Raw genomic sequence first — 17,312 nt, forward strand, 5'->3', positions numbered from 1 at the left:
TTCACATATAAAGTGTCAAAGACTGCTGTGCAGTAGATAACAAAACTCAATCTGTGTAGTACCAGAGTTTTTGGGTGTCCTGTCTTGGAACCTTAATAAATGCACTGCCTCTAGTATTTTGTATAGTCTGAGATCCATCCATTTGCTTTAATTTGATTGTGTGCTCCTACAAATGCAATGTTGCCAAAGCTGACTGCAAGGTTTTCAGCCCCAAAGTGCCTTGAGCTAATGTACATCTTGTATTCAACTATCATCTAGCTGCAGGCTTTACGTGTATGTACTTTGTATGGGGAAAGAAATGCTTTTACTTTACATCAAGCAAGTGCTATGGTATAAAGTTTGTGTACACACTGTTGTTTTTATCATTTACATATTGTCTGTTGAGAATGAGAAGGGCGTTAAGTGGTCGTGAACACTATGGGTTTAGTGGCAACTTAACGCCCTTATCATTCTCAGCTGACGATATGGTTCAGATGATCTACAGTATAAAAATCGAGGTCTAATATTAACTACAAATTTCCAAATTACTTGAAAATATTTATCACAATTTGCATGCCTCGCTATTCAATAAATCCAAGCAAAACCTGTAAAGTTTTACCAGCAATTTGAATAACATTCATCATAGATTCATCCAAATTATAACACCACATGTGACCCTGCAATACAAAACCAATAAAAAGTTGCCATATATGGATTTTTAGTTGAGGAAAGGTTCTGAAAGAGCAGACTTTATTAAACAGCTTTAAAATAATGTATCGCTCAATTCCCGTGGACTCTCCTAAACCTATTGAAATGATGGAAAGAAAGCACACACTCTTGAAAAGTGTTTGCTGAGAAAAGAGCCTCTGAAGAATAGGGTCTATTCGAGCACCTGATCTTACCAAGCCATGCTCTGTGCAATGAATGGGACAAAAAACAGGATGCACATCTCCACAGCAACAACAATGAAGAGATAAATTAAGCTGAAAATGACCACGCTCTATTTACGACACATTCATTCAAGGATAATACCAACTCTCAAAGCAGTTAGCACCATCCTTCCAAAGTTACTAGAGCTGAAAGCAATGGGTGTGTACAAGGTTAATACCATTTTAAGAAATGAAAAGGGCCTCTGATGCATACCTATTCATACTATTCTACAAAAAAGTGTTACAGAAAAATGGCAAAAAACACAATTTCCCACTCACCTCATGATCCCAAACTTTAGAATAATGTAGAAGAAAACTTTTTCAAGTGCAGTAGCATTATCCTTTCAAAAGTTATTACAGTTGAAAATAAAGAGTGTGTATTAGATAAGGGTTTTTACGAAAAAAGGGGGTATCTATAAAGACATGCCTAATCACACTATTCTACAATAATGTGTTGTTCTACAAAAACTACAATTGTCCCATTTATTTCATGATCCCCAACTTTAGAATAATGTAGAAGAAGAATAGCTCTTTCAGAAAATATTGAAAACTAAAAACTTGAAAACTCAAGAGTGACTCGAGGTTGACTCATTTCACCTATTTGGAGTCCTCGCATAGTATCAGGGCGGGCAATTTTTTGTTGGTTTTGTGATGCACGGTCACATTGTAATGCTATGATCTGTAATACCAGAGTATACAACAAGTCACAGAATCGGATCACTGAGTTCACTTGCCTCTTTTCAAAAACAAAACATCATAATTTGTGTGAAGTGATGCCTAATGTTTAACACTATGTACAATAGACCTTGATACCAGCAAACCCATTGGTCTCTGTTTGATAGTGAATAGCACAGAACTGCAAACATTGGGACCATTCAGACACGGATGTCCTCCAACTCACCCTGACACGCCGGACCAGCTCCACCTTGGCAATCTCCTCCAGCTTGCGTTTGATGTCGGCCTGCCGGTGTCGCTCCAAGTCCAGGGTCTTGTGCACAATGGCCTGGGCCATCAGGTCCCGCACATGGCGCTGGTGCTCCCGCCTGGCCATGTTCAGCCGGTAGGTGGATTCTGTCACCAGCTCCCCATTGCGGGTGACCAGCCCCGCCCGCTGCAGGTGTCGTTTCATGCGGGTGTTGTTGAAGTAGCCAACCAGGTGCTTGTCCTGGAGGCTGGTATAGGTGGCCAATGGGCTAGACGAGAGGAAAAAAAAAATGAATGACAGAAAACTTGAACATTGTAATTCACAGTTAAACATATTACATATCACTCAACACGAATTGAAAAATTGTTGGGTGCACAAAGCAATATCAAAACCAAAAATATGCCCTATGGATGTCTATCAAAATATCCATACAAGGACCAATCCATTATTGGATAACTAATCACAGTGGATTAAAGTAAATAAACACAATAACTGGTACATGATATTTTCTCAAGGAATGACTTTGAATTCCTGGAAATTAACACATTTTTTCCCTTTGTTTTCATACTGAAACTAGATCAAGTGAAGAAGAGTGAAAGTTCTGTGTTCCATGAAGTGTAATGAAGTTCTGTGAAGTTTCTAGGATACACATTGAGTGTTGCTTGACTGGATGCTAAAACTCTTTAAGAGTTTCATTTATCACCAGTAGTTTCAAAGCCATTTCTGACATAGATATAGGCCTACTTGTTCACATCTCGCGAATAAAATTCTGCAGTATAGGATCAATCAATAATGAAATGTCACAGGAAATCACATGAACTACATGTACACATGCCCGTAACTATGTCACATTGATAAAAAAAATATTGTTCAGCGATGTACAAACGTATGCAAAGAGTAAGGCACACTCTCACTAAAAAAGGACCCAACCTCAGGGCAGTCGTCATTTTCGTTGAGACATGGAAGCGATCATTCCACGCCGCCTCACGTCTCAACGCTCTGACGCATCGACGATTTTCCGCTTTACTGCTACCTGCTCTGCGCCGTGGGAATTGGCCATCCAAGACTCCTTTTCTCAGAATGTGACTGTCGGCGTGATACCTTGACAGACAGGTGGGGCACACTGTGTCGCAGGCTGGAGGGTTGTATGGACTGCGGTGGCTAGTTGCATGGCTCAGTGGGGGCAACATTATTGCTACCAATGGAAGACCCACATACAGGGAAACAGAACTCCTTGCAATCAGGTGAACATAATGCTCACTTCACTAAATTCAGGGCCGGTGTTCACAAATATTTAACTGGAAGTATCCGGTGCAGTCCATTTACATTAAAAAATAATGATCATTGCATGCTAACAGCTTTCTCACACCAAAATGTGTGGCAATCAGGCTCTCATCCAAGTCAAGAACCGCCCATCAATTTGTCAAAGGAACACAGAGGATCAAAGAATGACATGAGTCGGTCATTAGCACACTCAGGACATCGGATGCCATCCATCCCGAATCCATAAAGAAGCAATTGGCTTGGAGACTGCAAATAAACGATTAGTCTGTTAGAGCAGCTGATGTCCATCGCTGAATTATACACATTTGTGCCATCAAGATGTTGCATCCCTTACACAGCAAGAATTCAGTTTCTTGTAATTCCGCTTCTTCACAAAACATTTCTGTATCTCATGAATGGAGTATCAATAACCATGTCTCCTGCTGTCTACACCATGATTCAAATCATCATATGAGCATACACAGCATCCAAAATGTAAAGAAGATGCACATCATGTAGAGGGCTTACACACAAAACAAAGAAGACAAAGCAAGCAATGTCACGTAAGAAGGAAGACATTCCGCTGTGTTCTTTGTCAGCACTGTATGAGGAAAGAGAGAGCATCAGCATCCAGTACAAGAGCTGCTCCCAGTAGAAATGCAGTGCATTCCAGCATCCGCGTCCGGACTTACATCACAGCATGCTCGGAGGAGGAGGAGGAGAGAGGATGCCTTCAGAAGACGGTGTAGAGCTGAGATTTGCAAGGCAGATTTATGGCACTCAGCTGGCACGTTGAAGGTTTACAGAGGAAGAGGAAGAGAGGATGGAGCGGATGGAGAAACTTGACTGACGGTGTGTCTGTAGGTGTGTAGTGTGTGTACGTGTGTGAGAGATTGTGTGTGCCTGTGTGTGTGTGCATCTGTCTGTATCACGTGTGTGTGTGTGTGCTACTTATAGATGCAGACATTACACGGTTGCCCTCATTTATTGAGTGACAGGCTTTACAGCCAATTAGAGTGGACAAGAAGCTGAACTGGCTGGCTATCATGCGCAGCAACCGGAGAGGAAACCCTATATTTCATGTAACGTACGGCACCAAACAAAACAGCGCTTGATCGTCCAACAAGTATCCATCCCCTCCCTGTGTCTGCTTTCATCTCTTCATGATATCTTCTCTTCTCATTCAGAATTGATGTTTCATAACTAGGGATATATTTGTGTGATGTAAATAGCAATGGAAGATATTGTAATAAGAACACTCACCTCCAGCCTACACTATATAATTACAGACACAATATTCTTCAAGAATTGCTACATGCATTTCTCCAAGGATTAATGAGCAAACCGAGTACAACATGCGAGGAGCTTTTATCCAGATGGGAGTCCATTTAGAGACTCTCGTTTGAAAAAAAAAAAAAAAAATCGAGTTGCCATTTCAAATTGCATCATGCATGTAAAATTCTAGACCTATACACTCTATTTCTGACCGGGTATAGAGCAGTAACATGTGACTCACTGATTCACCATGTACATACTGTATACATCTTTACTATCATTTTATAGTCATCAAACAGATGGATAATATCTTGGCTATAATTCATGCACCATGAAATATGCATACACATAACCAGGAGGAAGAGGGAAAAAAAATAATTAGTCTGTGTCGGAAGAGAGCACTCTGTTATCATACACTTTAGGCCTTCTCATATGAGTTTTTTTATTTTGTTTTGTTTTGTTTTTTTTTTTTTGTGTGTGTGTTTTGTGGTTGGGCTTTTTTTCTTTTTTTTTTTTTTCTTTTTTGCTTTTTATCTGGATGGGTAGATGAGGGAACTAGAATTGAATGATCACACCAGTATGCTAGGTTGTATCTACAACTATAGCTGTAGGCAGCTTTATCCACCATCATACCAAAGGTCTATTGATGCACTAAAGTATAAAAACCTGTAGATGTCATTCGAAGTCTGTCCATATTTCACTCATTCATACTGTATAAAATGTTTATAAATGCTGTAGATGTGCACTGACAACTGATTTAAGAATATTTCACTGTATACATAAAATGCAATTTCACGTACTTATACTCCGAGGGTATTTTTAGTACAGTTCCTGTTTGTCTTCACTTTGTAGAGAAATACTACCTTTTAAATAGATGATGATAGTATGTTCTCCACTAGAGATTTCATGAATGATAGTAATTTCATATTTGACAACTACAATGTACCATAGCAATTAAATTCATCAGCATGTAAATATTATAAGGTGCAATTGTGTACATAGCCATAACTGACAACGCTGCAGAACTCAGTTACTACTGATACTAGCCAAAGCGATAAAACAGTCAACACATGTTAATACAGCACACGTATTGTACTGTATCTGCTATCAACATGCATTTTGATTCATAGTTTACTTATCAACAGGATTGCCCTTTATAAATTTTGATGATCTAATTCATTTAGGAGATTCTAGTCTCCCCTCCCCCATAGGCGAAGAAGAGGTATTGTCATGTTTTGTTTTGTTTTGTTGTTTTTTTTAGTTTCATCAGGATGTACACTGTACATAATCCTATCCATGAAAAGGAACCTTTCTTTATTCCACCTGATCCTGTTTGAATCACAGCCTAGTGGAGGAGGGATTAAAAGAGCCTTACAATAGGCTTAGAGACAGAGAGGCTGGACCATGGATGGCATTACAAATGGATCCCATTGTTATGGCTTTTTACACTGGCCTCTCATTCTCAAAGCACACACTTTTCAATAGCAAGTCCTTCCTGGGTTCCAGTAAAGTGTACAGCTTGTATAATTCATTGAACTCTCCTGATATACATGTATAATGAACATCAGTTGCTGTCACAGGTCCTCCAAAGCAGTACTCTGTTGTTCACAGTACATGTTTGTCATTTGTATCAATTGTAGAAACTGCTCCTACTTTTTGGCATCTTTTAAACCAGTTGAGGACAAGTCCCGAGTTTACTCAGGCAAGTTTCTACATGGGAAATGTGTGTTGTAACAAAATCAGTCCATCCTCAATGGGTTAAATGTCTGCGTCCAGTATGGTACAACGCACAAGTACAATTATGGTGTGTGTAGTATTACCATGACAACGTTTTAATGCAAGTCCAAATCTTTACTGTATTTTATTACTTCCCAAAAGTATACAATATATATATACAATATGTGCATTATCTCTTTGATTTCAATTTGTCAACATATCCTGTTTAACAATGCAATGTGATACATTTGCAAAATATATAGGCCTATGATATAATGCCAAGTTTGCAATGAGGTTGAAAAAAATATAAAAGATAATATTAAAAAATAATTTGATTAATTTTCCCACTCAAATAAAACTACAACAGAGTGCAATTTTAACATTGAATGCAATTACTTATTCAACAATTCTTAAAAGGTCTGCATTGCTCTCTCTTGATATTACTGATTGATCGTGTCAAGGACATTGCAGTGAAACAATACCAGAGGATTAATTTCCAGCATATGTACAATATCAGAGTACAGCACACACTGGTACAGTTTCACATGTACAATGTACACAGTAATCTGCCAATAATGGCTGAATAATAAATGCTATATTGGACCTTCACCCTGCTGTATTGATTGGTTAATATACTCAGTAGCGGACTGAAATTGAACAAGTGTCATGACTAGTCTCATTTCAGACTGTACATCACGCTACCTTTGATTGACATTACACATTTCATTAGTACCTGGTCAAAGGAAAAAAAAAATATTAACGTACAATTTTGGGACATGAAATTGTAATCTCTCCTTTGACCAAAGAATTAAAAAAAAGTTAAATATGAGAAAGAGCATCATCATAATTGTGGCATACCAATTACTCGGACAAATAGAAAAAAAAAATGGTGTAGTTGTGTTTTCACAAACTTCACAGTGTCCATTATGGTCTATAGATTCGTATCTGCTAGCACTACAATGTATTCATGTAATCAAAGATTCAGTGACCATGACTCTAATATTTTTATTTAAAAAAAGGGCAAATGAGCACAACCCACTCATTGTTTGTGGAACGAATTTAGACTGACAAACTGGTGTTATCTACAAAGTGCATTTTTTTAAAAATCTTTTTTTATCACAAGTCATCAGTGCAGAAGGTCTTTTTTTTTAATCTTTCTTTTCTTTTTTGTACACAGTCAAACAAGCTCAGGCAGAAACATGGAAACAGGGTCTGTGTGGATAAACTAGATTGCACTTGGCTAGCCTAATCTGACATTGATGATGTGCGCGTGGTAGAGAAGAGAGTATTGTCGACTCTGATGCATCACCATGGCAGCACTCAATCATCCACAGCACCCAACAGTGATCAGCGTGAGAACCAAGCCGCACACTCACTTTAGGTGGAGAGACAGATATATTGATTGTAATATACACTGTATGATATTCTACCGAGCCGTTCACATGGATGACGTAGACTGTATACTTTTGGAAACACCAAGGTTGCAGTTTAAATCTGAGGATATGTGTATTCTAAAGAGATTTACGAAGTGAGACTGGAGTCTTCAAATTACTTGCTTTTGATAAGTAATAGGTTGCAGTCAGGAATCTGGAGAATATTGTGTTCTTGGCAATTGATATGATTTGACTAACCAACACTACGCTAATACCACAAACTTTTTGATTAATTAGAAAGGGCATTTTTACAAACCTGTACCAGCTGCACTTTTTTTTTTTTGGTCAGTTTTATTTTTCTTCATATTTGTCGCCAAAGCAATAGCAGGTGGTCCAATTAAAATAAAAGTCAATTTCTTTGTACAAGAGATAACTTCTTATTATCAAAACAAATTTCAGAGTTCAAACAAGGGCAAGTCCAAGATAACACGCACGTTACGTATGGGACATTCAGAGATTTTTATGACCTGAAAAATAGTGTTAATGGCCTTTGATCATATTGAACTTCATCATGGTGATTGATATCTAGAAGAAGTATAATCATGTAAAAAATGGAGAAAAATGGCCTTGACAATTATATTCTAGAAGAGAAAATATGTGCCGTTACGTATGGGACCAGAAAAATTTTGTTTTTTTGAACATTTTTTTCAACCTCAAAACTCTCTGAAAGTATATCATTCTACAACTTGTAACTCACTGTGATGAAAGTCACAACACTCAAGATTATCACAGGTAAGTTTCATGTCATTAGGCAAAAAGCTCTAATTACAGGTTCTAATTAAAGACAGACATGACGTGTTACGTATGGGACAGTTACGTATGGGACAGTTTGTCCCCCATTCATTTAGTGTGTGAAGAACCATGTTTATGGGTATTTTGCATAATTATTGAAGTAGAATCAGTTGAAACTACTCAAATACTGATCCAGATTGTCAAGGAAACAATATTCCCCAAATATTCACCATCATAATCATATTCAATCATATTTTTATATTTTTATGACCAACCTGGGTATGCATGCCCTTTGTCCCCCATTCGTTTAGTGTGTGGAGAAGCATGTTTATGGGTATTTTTGCAAAATGATTTTGCAAAATACCCATAAACAAATTTTTGCATAATTATTGAGGTGGAATCAGTTGAAATTACTCAAATACTGATCCAGATTGACAAGGGAACAATATTCCCCAAATATTTACCATCATAATCACATTCAATCATATTCTATATTTTTTATGACCAACCTGAGTATGTATGCCCTATTTTTATCAGGATAGTTACTACTGAAAAATTGAATACCTGGTAGTTTAAAGTGTTTACTTCCATTGATGAAGGGCAGTTTGCCATTTAGTTTCAATAAAAAACAACTTGACACAAGAAATATTAAGTTTAATAAATAAGCAATACCTGCTGCGTGGAACCCCAGTGATCGAGTAGATAGATGTCTGTCTAGCAGTCAGGTCATTGATTCGAGTCACACCTCAATATGTATACCTATGAAGTTTGTTGTGGCTACTACTGAAAACTGAATACGGACAATTTGTGTATTACTTGCAATTAAAAAAAAATCATTTTACTTTTTATTTTTTTTCTGTCTATCACAACCATTTCAAATTGGATCTCCATCACATAAACTTTGAATTCCTCTAGTCTTAGGATTTTATGCTCTTAAGTAATTCATACAATTGGTTTCCATCTCTTTAAATGTTGAAAACTGAATCCCCATTTCTACAAAAAACTATACCATCCCTTTAATGCCGATTTTTCATTGTGTATTTTGCCATTTTCCCCTCCCCTTTCTGAAAATTGTTCAGTCAAGTTCATGTATTGTTTCAAGTGTCTATAACTCAAAAGTAGCTACAATGTTGGGATGCTTTCTTCAGGATGATTGACCATTTGTGTACTGAGAGACCTTCCCAGCTAGCTACATGCATTCACATGCAATATGTATGAGGATGTCCCATACGTAACGCATTTGTCCCATACGTAACATTATTTCAATGCCTAATAAAAAATATTTCTTTTCCTTTTTTTCTTTTTTCTCTGGTATTTAATTTCTCTAAACAATAAATTACAACTTTCCAAAAGGGCATTAAAACAACCTTAGCAATTTCAGAAAAAACCTAAAAAAATGACCTCATTTTGTTACGTATGGGACATCTCATGATAGGACACGAGCTAATTTGCATAATCATTTGCATAATCCCTAAATTTTAATACCAAGTTAAACTATGTGATAAACTTCTTATGTCCACATATCAGGGCAATTCCATGGGGTTGGGACTGAAATTGTGACATACAAGTTGAAAATTCAAGTTGGGTAAATTGAAATTTCCTTTTTCCCCCTGATTTGTTACTCCCATTCTTCAACATATTCCACTAGAAATCTGTTTATTACTTCGCACACTTTCAGTCAGCATGGGTAAACAGGTATGGCAAAATACCTATGTTACACAGACTTCATTTGTTGACATCCTTCATCATTTTGTGTTCTGAAATGATAACAATGAACACATCCACGTTTTTTTCATCCATAGCACATCAACATGTTATTTAACAGGCACATGAGATCATTATTAGTAAGATTGTATGTTCTGATGTCAACTGCAAGCCACTTTTATTAACATGTTTTTTTCTACAAACCATTAACAATTTCAATCAAAGGTTTAACTTTTTCATCAAGAGTGATACAATGACAATATTCTTAAAAGCACCACAATTGAAGCAAGTGATTTGTATGGGTATTCAAGTGAAAACATGATTTTATTGTTATGATCAGGGGTTTTCAGACAACAACCTCGCCCACGGTGTACTACCTATGTTACACGGACAGTATGTCTTTGTAACATAGGTACACTACGACATATCAACTGATTTCCTTTATTGTGGTGTGAGATGTTAAAACCTACACATATAGACTTTATGTATGTTCCCACAAATAACACTATTGTAACAGTTCTTTGGAATTATATCTACTGCACACCTGTGGAACAATACCTATGTTACACAGACTTCAATTCTTTGTAACTCTGATATGAAAGAAGGCAGACTTAATCAGAAGAAGAAGAAGAAAGTGAAGCTTTACACAATTTGACCTAATATACACTAACAACATCATCAACTAGTTGTCAACTAACTAAGAAAACTAATAAAGAGAAATCAGACAAGTCTTCTTGTCTTTTCCATGTTCTTTGTTTGAAATTAATTTCTGCTCTTTTGTCCAATGTCCATTTAGCCCTCGATTTTTGTTTTTCTTCTGTCCATTTTCCCTCTGTGCAGTTTTCTTCTTGTCTAGTTTGTTACATTTGCTCTTCTTAGGTGTTGCTTTGTCGGCTTCCTCTCTGTTTGTGGAGTGCTGTGGATGTGTCCTTTTCACTCTTTCATGTAGTTTAACACGTAGCGGTGGTAGAGGAGGAGCCATGGCAGATTCATAAAAAAAACTGAACAAAAGGTGTAAAGAGAAATAGAATAAAAAAATTAAAAGAAAATTTTTGTCGGGGTTGACTATATATTCCTGTTGATGTATCTGTGTGTTTATGAATGGAATTAAATAATTTTAACAATTTTGCTTACATTTCTACCTCTTGGCATACCCATTAGCTAGAGTTCCATGTGTACCTCCCACCAAAATTGAAAAAAAAAAATGGGTTATGCTTGAAATGATGTAAATATTAATAATAATAATATAGCATGTAAAACATAGGAAAATATCATTTTCATACTCTATGCTAAAAACTTGTTTTCAGATGCAAGCTACACTGTAGGAAGGGCAGGTCGCTGCCCCCAGTGTCCTAGCTAAGGTTAGGGCTAGGGTCAGGGTTACGTTTACGGTTATGGTCCTTAATAGACTCCCAAAATAATACTAGGCCCTATTTTATATTCATCCCCCATCGAAATTGTCGCCCTCTTTTTGAATGATAGTGTAGAGCAATAATAGTCCAATTTTGATTGGGGTTCATAATTTTATTGAAGCCTTTCCTACCCACTACCTACCCAAACTGAATAGGACACTGGCATTTTAGCTTTGAGACTTCACAGTGGGTGAACATGGAATGGAAATGGTGAATCCTTGTGAAATGTTAGCAACTTCATCACAGCATCTAACAGATCAGTGAAATCTTGGAAGGAAAACATTGACATTTTCGAAGTAAATCTGTTAAAGAGAAAGGATTTCACAGCTCCTAGTTCCCTCAATATCACCAGCAAAATAAGGCAAACTCTATTTCTCTAGTTCAGATGCAGTCTGGACATCTACGTTTTCTAACTAGTATATAGTGATTAATACTAACTCTAGCACGTCTACCTTGGTAGATACCTAATGACAAAAGGGTCCAAAAATTCACAATAGTCAGGAGGTAAAACAATTTTATATTGCAGTGAAGATACACTGATATACTTTTGTATGGTTTTCTAAGAGAGGAATATATGCCTCTTTTGCAGAGACCGGCATGGACAGAAAATTTGGCAATCAAAATTGTGAACATGAACCTGTAACAAATATCTCAGTATGTGGGACTACAGTATCATCGTCCACAGTATTTTTGGCCAGTTCAGAGGTTAAGATGTCGTTTTTTTTCCTCTAATAGAGTTACAGAATATGACAAATGTTATTATTTTCGTAAAATAGCGTAAAAGCTTACCAATTGACATCAGAAACATTAAAACTCCTGTACCTACGTTACATGGACAACGGCAGAAAAACAGATCTTGCGCTGTCCAGGTAGGTGTATATTGGCTGTGAGTAGTTTTTCTGCCATTGGGGGAGGACTGCCAGTGACATAAATACGATTGCTGAAGTTAGTAGCTCTTCTTTTCATCGCGAGACGCGTCTTTCCTTACCTACGTTACACGAAGAGGCCGGACATCGCACTGAAGTACAGTGATATGTTCCGTATTTTCTCGTTTATTTGGAGGATTTTGATGCTAATTTTTGGATAAGAATACTCCTGAAATATAAATCTCATTATAGAAATAAAGTTTCTGATTATATTATGATTGGAAGTGTATGTAAAACCATGCTATACCTATGTTACAACAAAAATTGCCATGGACATCGTTTGTAACATAGGTATGAGGTTGCTTGAAGATGCTCTGGTGTTCTTATTTTGTTACAAATGTTTATGTGCCTTATAGTCTTTGTAGAAGTCACCTTGCCTCTCTTAATTATGATAGGCATAATGCTGAAAGGTTGTATATTCCTGTTTTACATTGCCATGAAAATGGCATATATTTATGTCACAACATAAACCACAAAAAACCATGGGACATCATTAGTGAAACAGTGATAGACAAAATACATTTGTACACAGGCTTGTTTTTTTTTCATCAAATAATTCTTCACACATTTCTCTCCAAGAATAACTGCAAACCACGGACAATTATTTGATAAATTTTTCAGAATATGACTTTTATTCCCTACACAACATGAAAATCTAGAGAAGACCCAACCCCATGGAATGACCCATCAATCAAATATTATTTGCTTTCCTTTGAATTAATATGAATTTTTATAAATGTCCCATACGTAACGCTGTGTTTCACATATATGCAAATGAAGCCCTTGAAATTTGCATAAATTTACATAATATCATTTTTTCCTCCACGGAAATCAAAACTTCAACTCATAAGCTTCAAAATGATACCAAACATGTCAATATTGAGCAAAGATGAAATTTTGCCTTCTGAGGGGACCTTATCTTGGACTTGCCCACAAACTTTCTATCCAACTATAATCTTCTGTACATAGTATGTTTTAGTTGGAATGATCTCACATGCAAATAAAAACAATACGTGCGAAGTGTGCAATATTATAAAAAGAAAAAGAAATGATTGAATATTATTTGAAAGGTCTTCTTACCCCATCTATAACAAACTGAAGTACATGTACAGTATGCAGTGTACAAACATGTAGTTTAATGCATTATTACAACACACACACACACACAGTTCCTTGGGAAATATAAATTTAAAATGGCTGTTTTAAAACTTCCCTTTCACATTTAATGTACAACCTATATTGGATATATATGCAGGAAGAAAATGTTTTTGTCTAATTTGATGATCATCATGCAGATAAACATTTACAGCTGTACATGTACTCCTGCGCTATTTTCTGATGTCCATGTTAAAGATATGATTATTGGACGTACTGCCTAAAATCAGCAAAATTGTCATTTCATACTTTGTAGCTGAATGCTTTCATTTTTCTCATCTATAGTTTATTAATCAAAATCTATGGGGTTTTTTTCAACAGTAGTATGTTTGTAAAAAGGTGCTATGTGAATCATATCATTACGATCATCATTTTTTTAAACACCAAAAGTACTGTATACAGATCAGCATAAAATGGTGTACAACAAGTACAATGTATGTCAGTACGCACATGGTATACATTGTACATACCGTGTACACCTTTAACCTTCTATAGGGCGTCTTGTATTTAATTTTGTTTATCTTCTTTATTTTGATAAGTTTCATATTTTGAAAACATTTTCCAGTGACTATTCAGTGCTCCTAAAAGGGAGATTATAGTAGGTAAAATCATTTTGAACATCTTTTTGACAATGGAAAAACATTGATCAGGTTTAAATCGGCAATTTACAGTATTGTATGCAGTTATGTTGAATCATCACTTGAAATGTTAATGGCCATGTACATGCATGTAATGCATTTTGTGCATAGAAATTGCTAAGTTACTGTACTTGTCTACATATTAAATTGAGGAATTTAACTTAACCCATTGAGGATGTTTTGATTTTGCTACAATACGCATTTCCCATCATAGACACTTGCCCGAGTTTACTCGGGGCTCGTCCTCAACGGGTTACTCTGCTGAAATTCCCATAAATTTATAGGCTTTGCACATGACCTACAGATTTCAAGCATGGAATCAAAGGAGGCAAACCATCTTGTGTCAATATTCAAGTCTTTGAGGACTTACTGACGATGGTGGCTTGTCTTACCACACACTCTCTATGCTACACTGTACATGACAAACAGCTGCATGACCAATTTTTCTCCTGTGTTTACATAGCTGTACAACATATACTGTAAGCCTGAACACAGTCATTTGTACTGTACATTATACAAGTGCACAACTGCAGACTTGCGACATGCCACAGCAGTGTACACATCGATTTCCAATTTTGCACAATTCAAGTTGAGCCCATACTAACAATCCCATCACGGCATTTTTTAAAGAGCTCGTAACCAGCGCTACGCACTGAAAGGACGAAGGTGTAATCTAATATCTTGATAGGAGGATGTTTTCATTTTTCATATGGATATGTTGTACACAAACTCAAAACATTGTGACAGCATGGACCTACTACACACATGGACTATGAACGAAGGTCTTTCTTTGATCCGACGTGCATCGCCGCCACCTTATTATGTGCATCTTGATGAGTACATTCAGGTGTTTGGACAATGATGACGACTGTGTAATCGTTCATCGTCACTGACAAAAGAACGGTTTCCCTCATTTCGGTTTTATTTCGCTGACGTGCCTTTTCAGACTTACAATTGTAAATGCCTTCAGAAAATCGACAATGATGGGGAGCAGCACACCTCAAATCAAGACAAATTTTGTGTCACAAAATTAGTAATTACTGAAGTGGACACTTGTGTAACATTGCTTACAGTGTAATTAATGGGAAGACATACATGTCGTCTACCATTACTGTCCATGTTTACTCTGAAACAACGTGCCAAACTTGGGAAAAATTAGATTACAAATTGCAACCAACCTGCGAAAATACTTGCTTTCTCTCGTAAAGTATGTGAATTTTGCAAATGAAATTGAATGAGAGATGATTTTCCAATGTATACTACAACTGCACATGCATTCTTCTTGATTTAAGAAAAAAAAGATTTTCTGCACATGTAGTTTTTACATAATCTCAAAGCACCGTCTTGTTTTTACTTCAGGCTGGCTGTCGGTGATGCACGATGAGATCAAAGCAGGAAAGATCTTTAAAATGTTAAAACGCAAGTGATGCTTTTCACAGAAACAGGTGTTTGAATTAATAAACGAGCGATGTATGTCCATACATGTGGTAGGTCCATGGTAACAGCTTGAATTTGGCATGTGTTTGAACATGCTGTTTTATTTGTTGTTTACAAAATTTAATACTGATTTTATCTCTTTTGTTACTTTGCTTTTGTAAAGGGAGGGTATAGTTTTGGTTGAGACGTGGCTTCATTCAGGTTTCTAACAATTTTTGAGCTGTAAAGAAACCTATTATGAAATATGAAAGAGCATGCAAATTATGCTTTAGGAGAAATTCAACATTTAGAATCTATTTGATGAAAATTGGTTTTGAAATGGCTGAGATATCCAAAACAAAGCGATCCCAATAAAAGGTGGGACCCGCCTTTTAATAGGATCGCTTTGTTTTACTTTGTTTTTTGGATATCTCAGCAATTTCAAAACTGATTTTCATCCAATAAACTTCAAAAATGATATCTCTTAAAATGGTATGCTCTGTAACATTCCATTTGTGCCGTTTCTTACTATCTCGCAAAAGTCGTAAGCTCAATCCTCATCCCCACCAATACTTTACAATCCCTTTAAAGGGAATGAGGAATTCCACCATTCATGATGGTGTGTTCAATGATAGGGTCTAGATCCCTCTAGAGGGACTAGGATTCTAAATAAAAACCTACACCTGTAGATCTACATCTACAGACAGTGTACATGTACAGGGACACAGGTCTAATTGTAAATGTCAGTAAGACCCCTAGGCCCTACCCCTTTGAGAGAAGTCACACCAGTCAGTGCACCACTATGGAAAGAAGTTTCGCAAGAAATTTTTGGGAAGTTTAGTTTACCTTAGTCCTTGTACGGTCACAAAGCCTAGCTGTTAGAGGCAAAACTTTTAGTTTGAAAACTTAAACTTCAGACTCAGGGTCAAGGAGTTTTGTAGTGTAACCCCAGCCATGATAAAATAGTCAGGTGTTTATTTGTAACCTTACATCATTCATCACTATCAGGAAATCCAGCAAAAGGCATGCTGTTTGAATGGCAATTACACCGCACAGACATGTCAACAGTCATCATCATAAAATGGCCAATACAAAATTACAATAGCAAATTCATGTTTCCCTCCTCTTCCTCTGCAAAGATATAGATAGAGTAGCTCTAACGGGTTAGGCATAACCGTTAGTATCTAACAATTATTAGGGTTGGATTTTGTTGAGTTTGAAATCCCTCAGTCTGAAGGTTACAAGATGAGTTTGGGGATGTAAACATCTAAATTAATCCGTACTGAATTTCCTGAGCCTTACGTTTAGACCTAGAAATGGCACTGCCATGCCACTGCTCTGGCTGGGCGGTGAAGCAGACCCAACCCGCCAGACAGGTGGTGGTGAGGTCCCGTGCAACTTTTGGAACAGTGCACTGGACACCGCTGCCGCTGGATGGAGAAACCTTCACCAATTTTGTTAAACTTACCCGGAATCAACGTGAGACATGTTGGCTTTGCAGGTTGATTTCCTGTCTTCGATGTCTTCTTGCCGTTGTGCCGAAAAGGATGAGTTGAAATGGTTTAATCAGCAATGAACATGAACATTAACTTTGTTTGGACATGGCGATATCATACTGCAGCATCCTACAATACGGTGTCTGATCTGCGAAACGATTCGCTGCGCTTAGACGGCGATAAGGATGCGTCCATAAACAATACAGACGCATAAACCTACCACTGCACTAATTGCGAGTGCACTCACTAACACACACATGGGTTTTGTGCCGTGTATATTGTACATACGCGTATGCACACACCTGCACACACA

At 36.9% G+C, this 17,312-nt stretch overlaps 1 protein-coding gene across 1 annotated transcript in view; it reads right to left on the reverse strand.

Annotated features, from left to right (window-relative positions):
* The window catches only part of LOC139731077 (uncharacterized), a 39,766-nt gene extending 22,682 nt beyond the window's left edge, over positions 1-17,084 (reverse strand). The window contains exons 1-2 of the mRNA XM_071641958.1: positions 16,972-17,084; positions 1,810-2,101 (exon numbers count right to left, since the gene is read on the reverse strand). Of these exons, the coding sequence (XP_071498059.1) occupies positions 1,810-2,101; positions 16,972-16,991 (312 nt within the window). The 5' untranslated portion in view covers positions 16,992-17,084. The remainder of the gene's footprint in view (positions 1-1,809; positions 2,102-16,971) is intronic.
* Between the last annotated feature and the right edge of the window lie 228 nt (positions 17,085-17,312).

This window comes from Diadema antillarum, unplaced genomic scaffold (genome assembly GCF_040938485.1).
Source record: "Diadema antillarum isolate AM-2024a unplaced genomic scaffold, OU_Dant_1.0 seq00000356_RagTag, whole genome shotgun sequence".
Taxonomy (NCBI): domain Eukaryota; kingdom Metazoa; phylum Echinodermata; class Echinoidea; order Diadematoida; family Diadematidae; genus Diadema; species Diadema antillarum.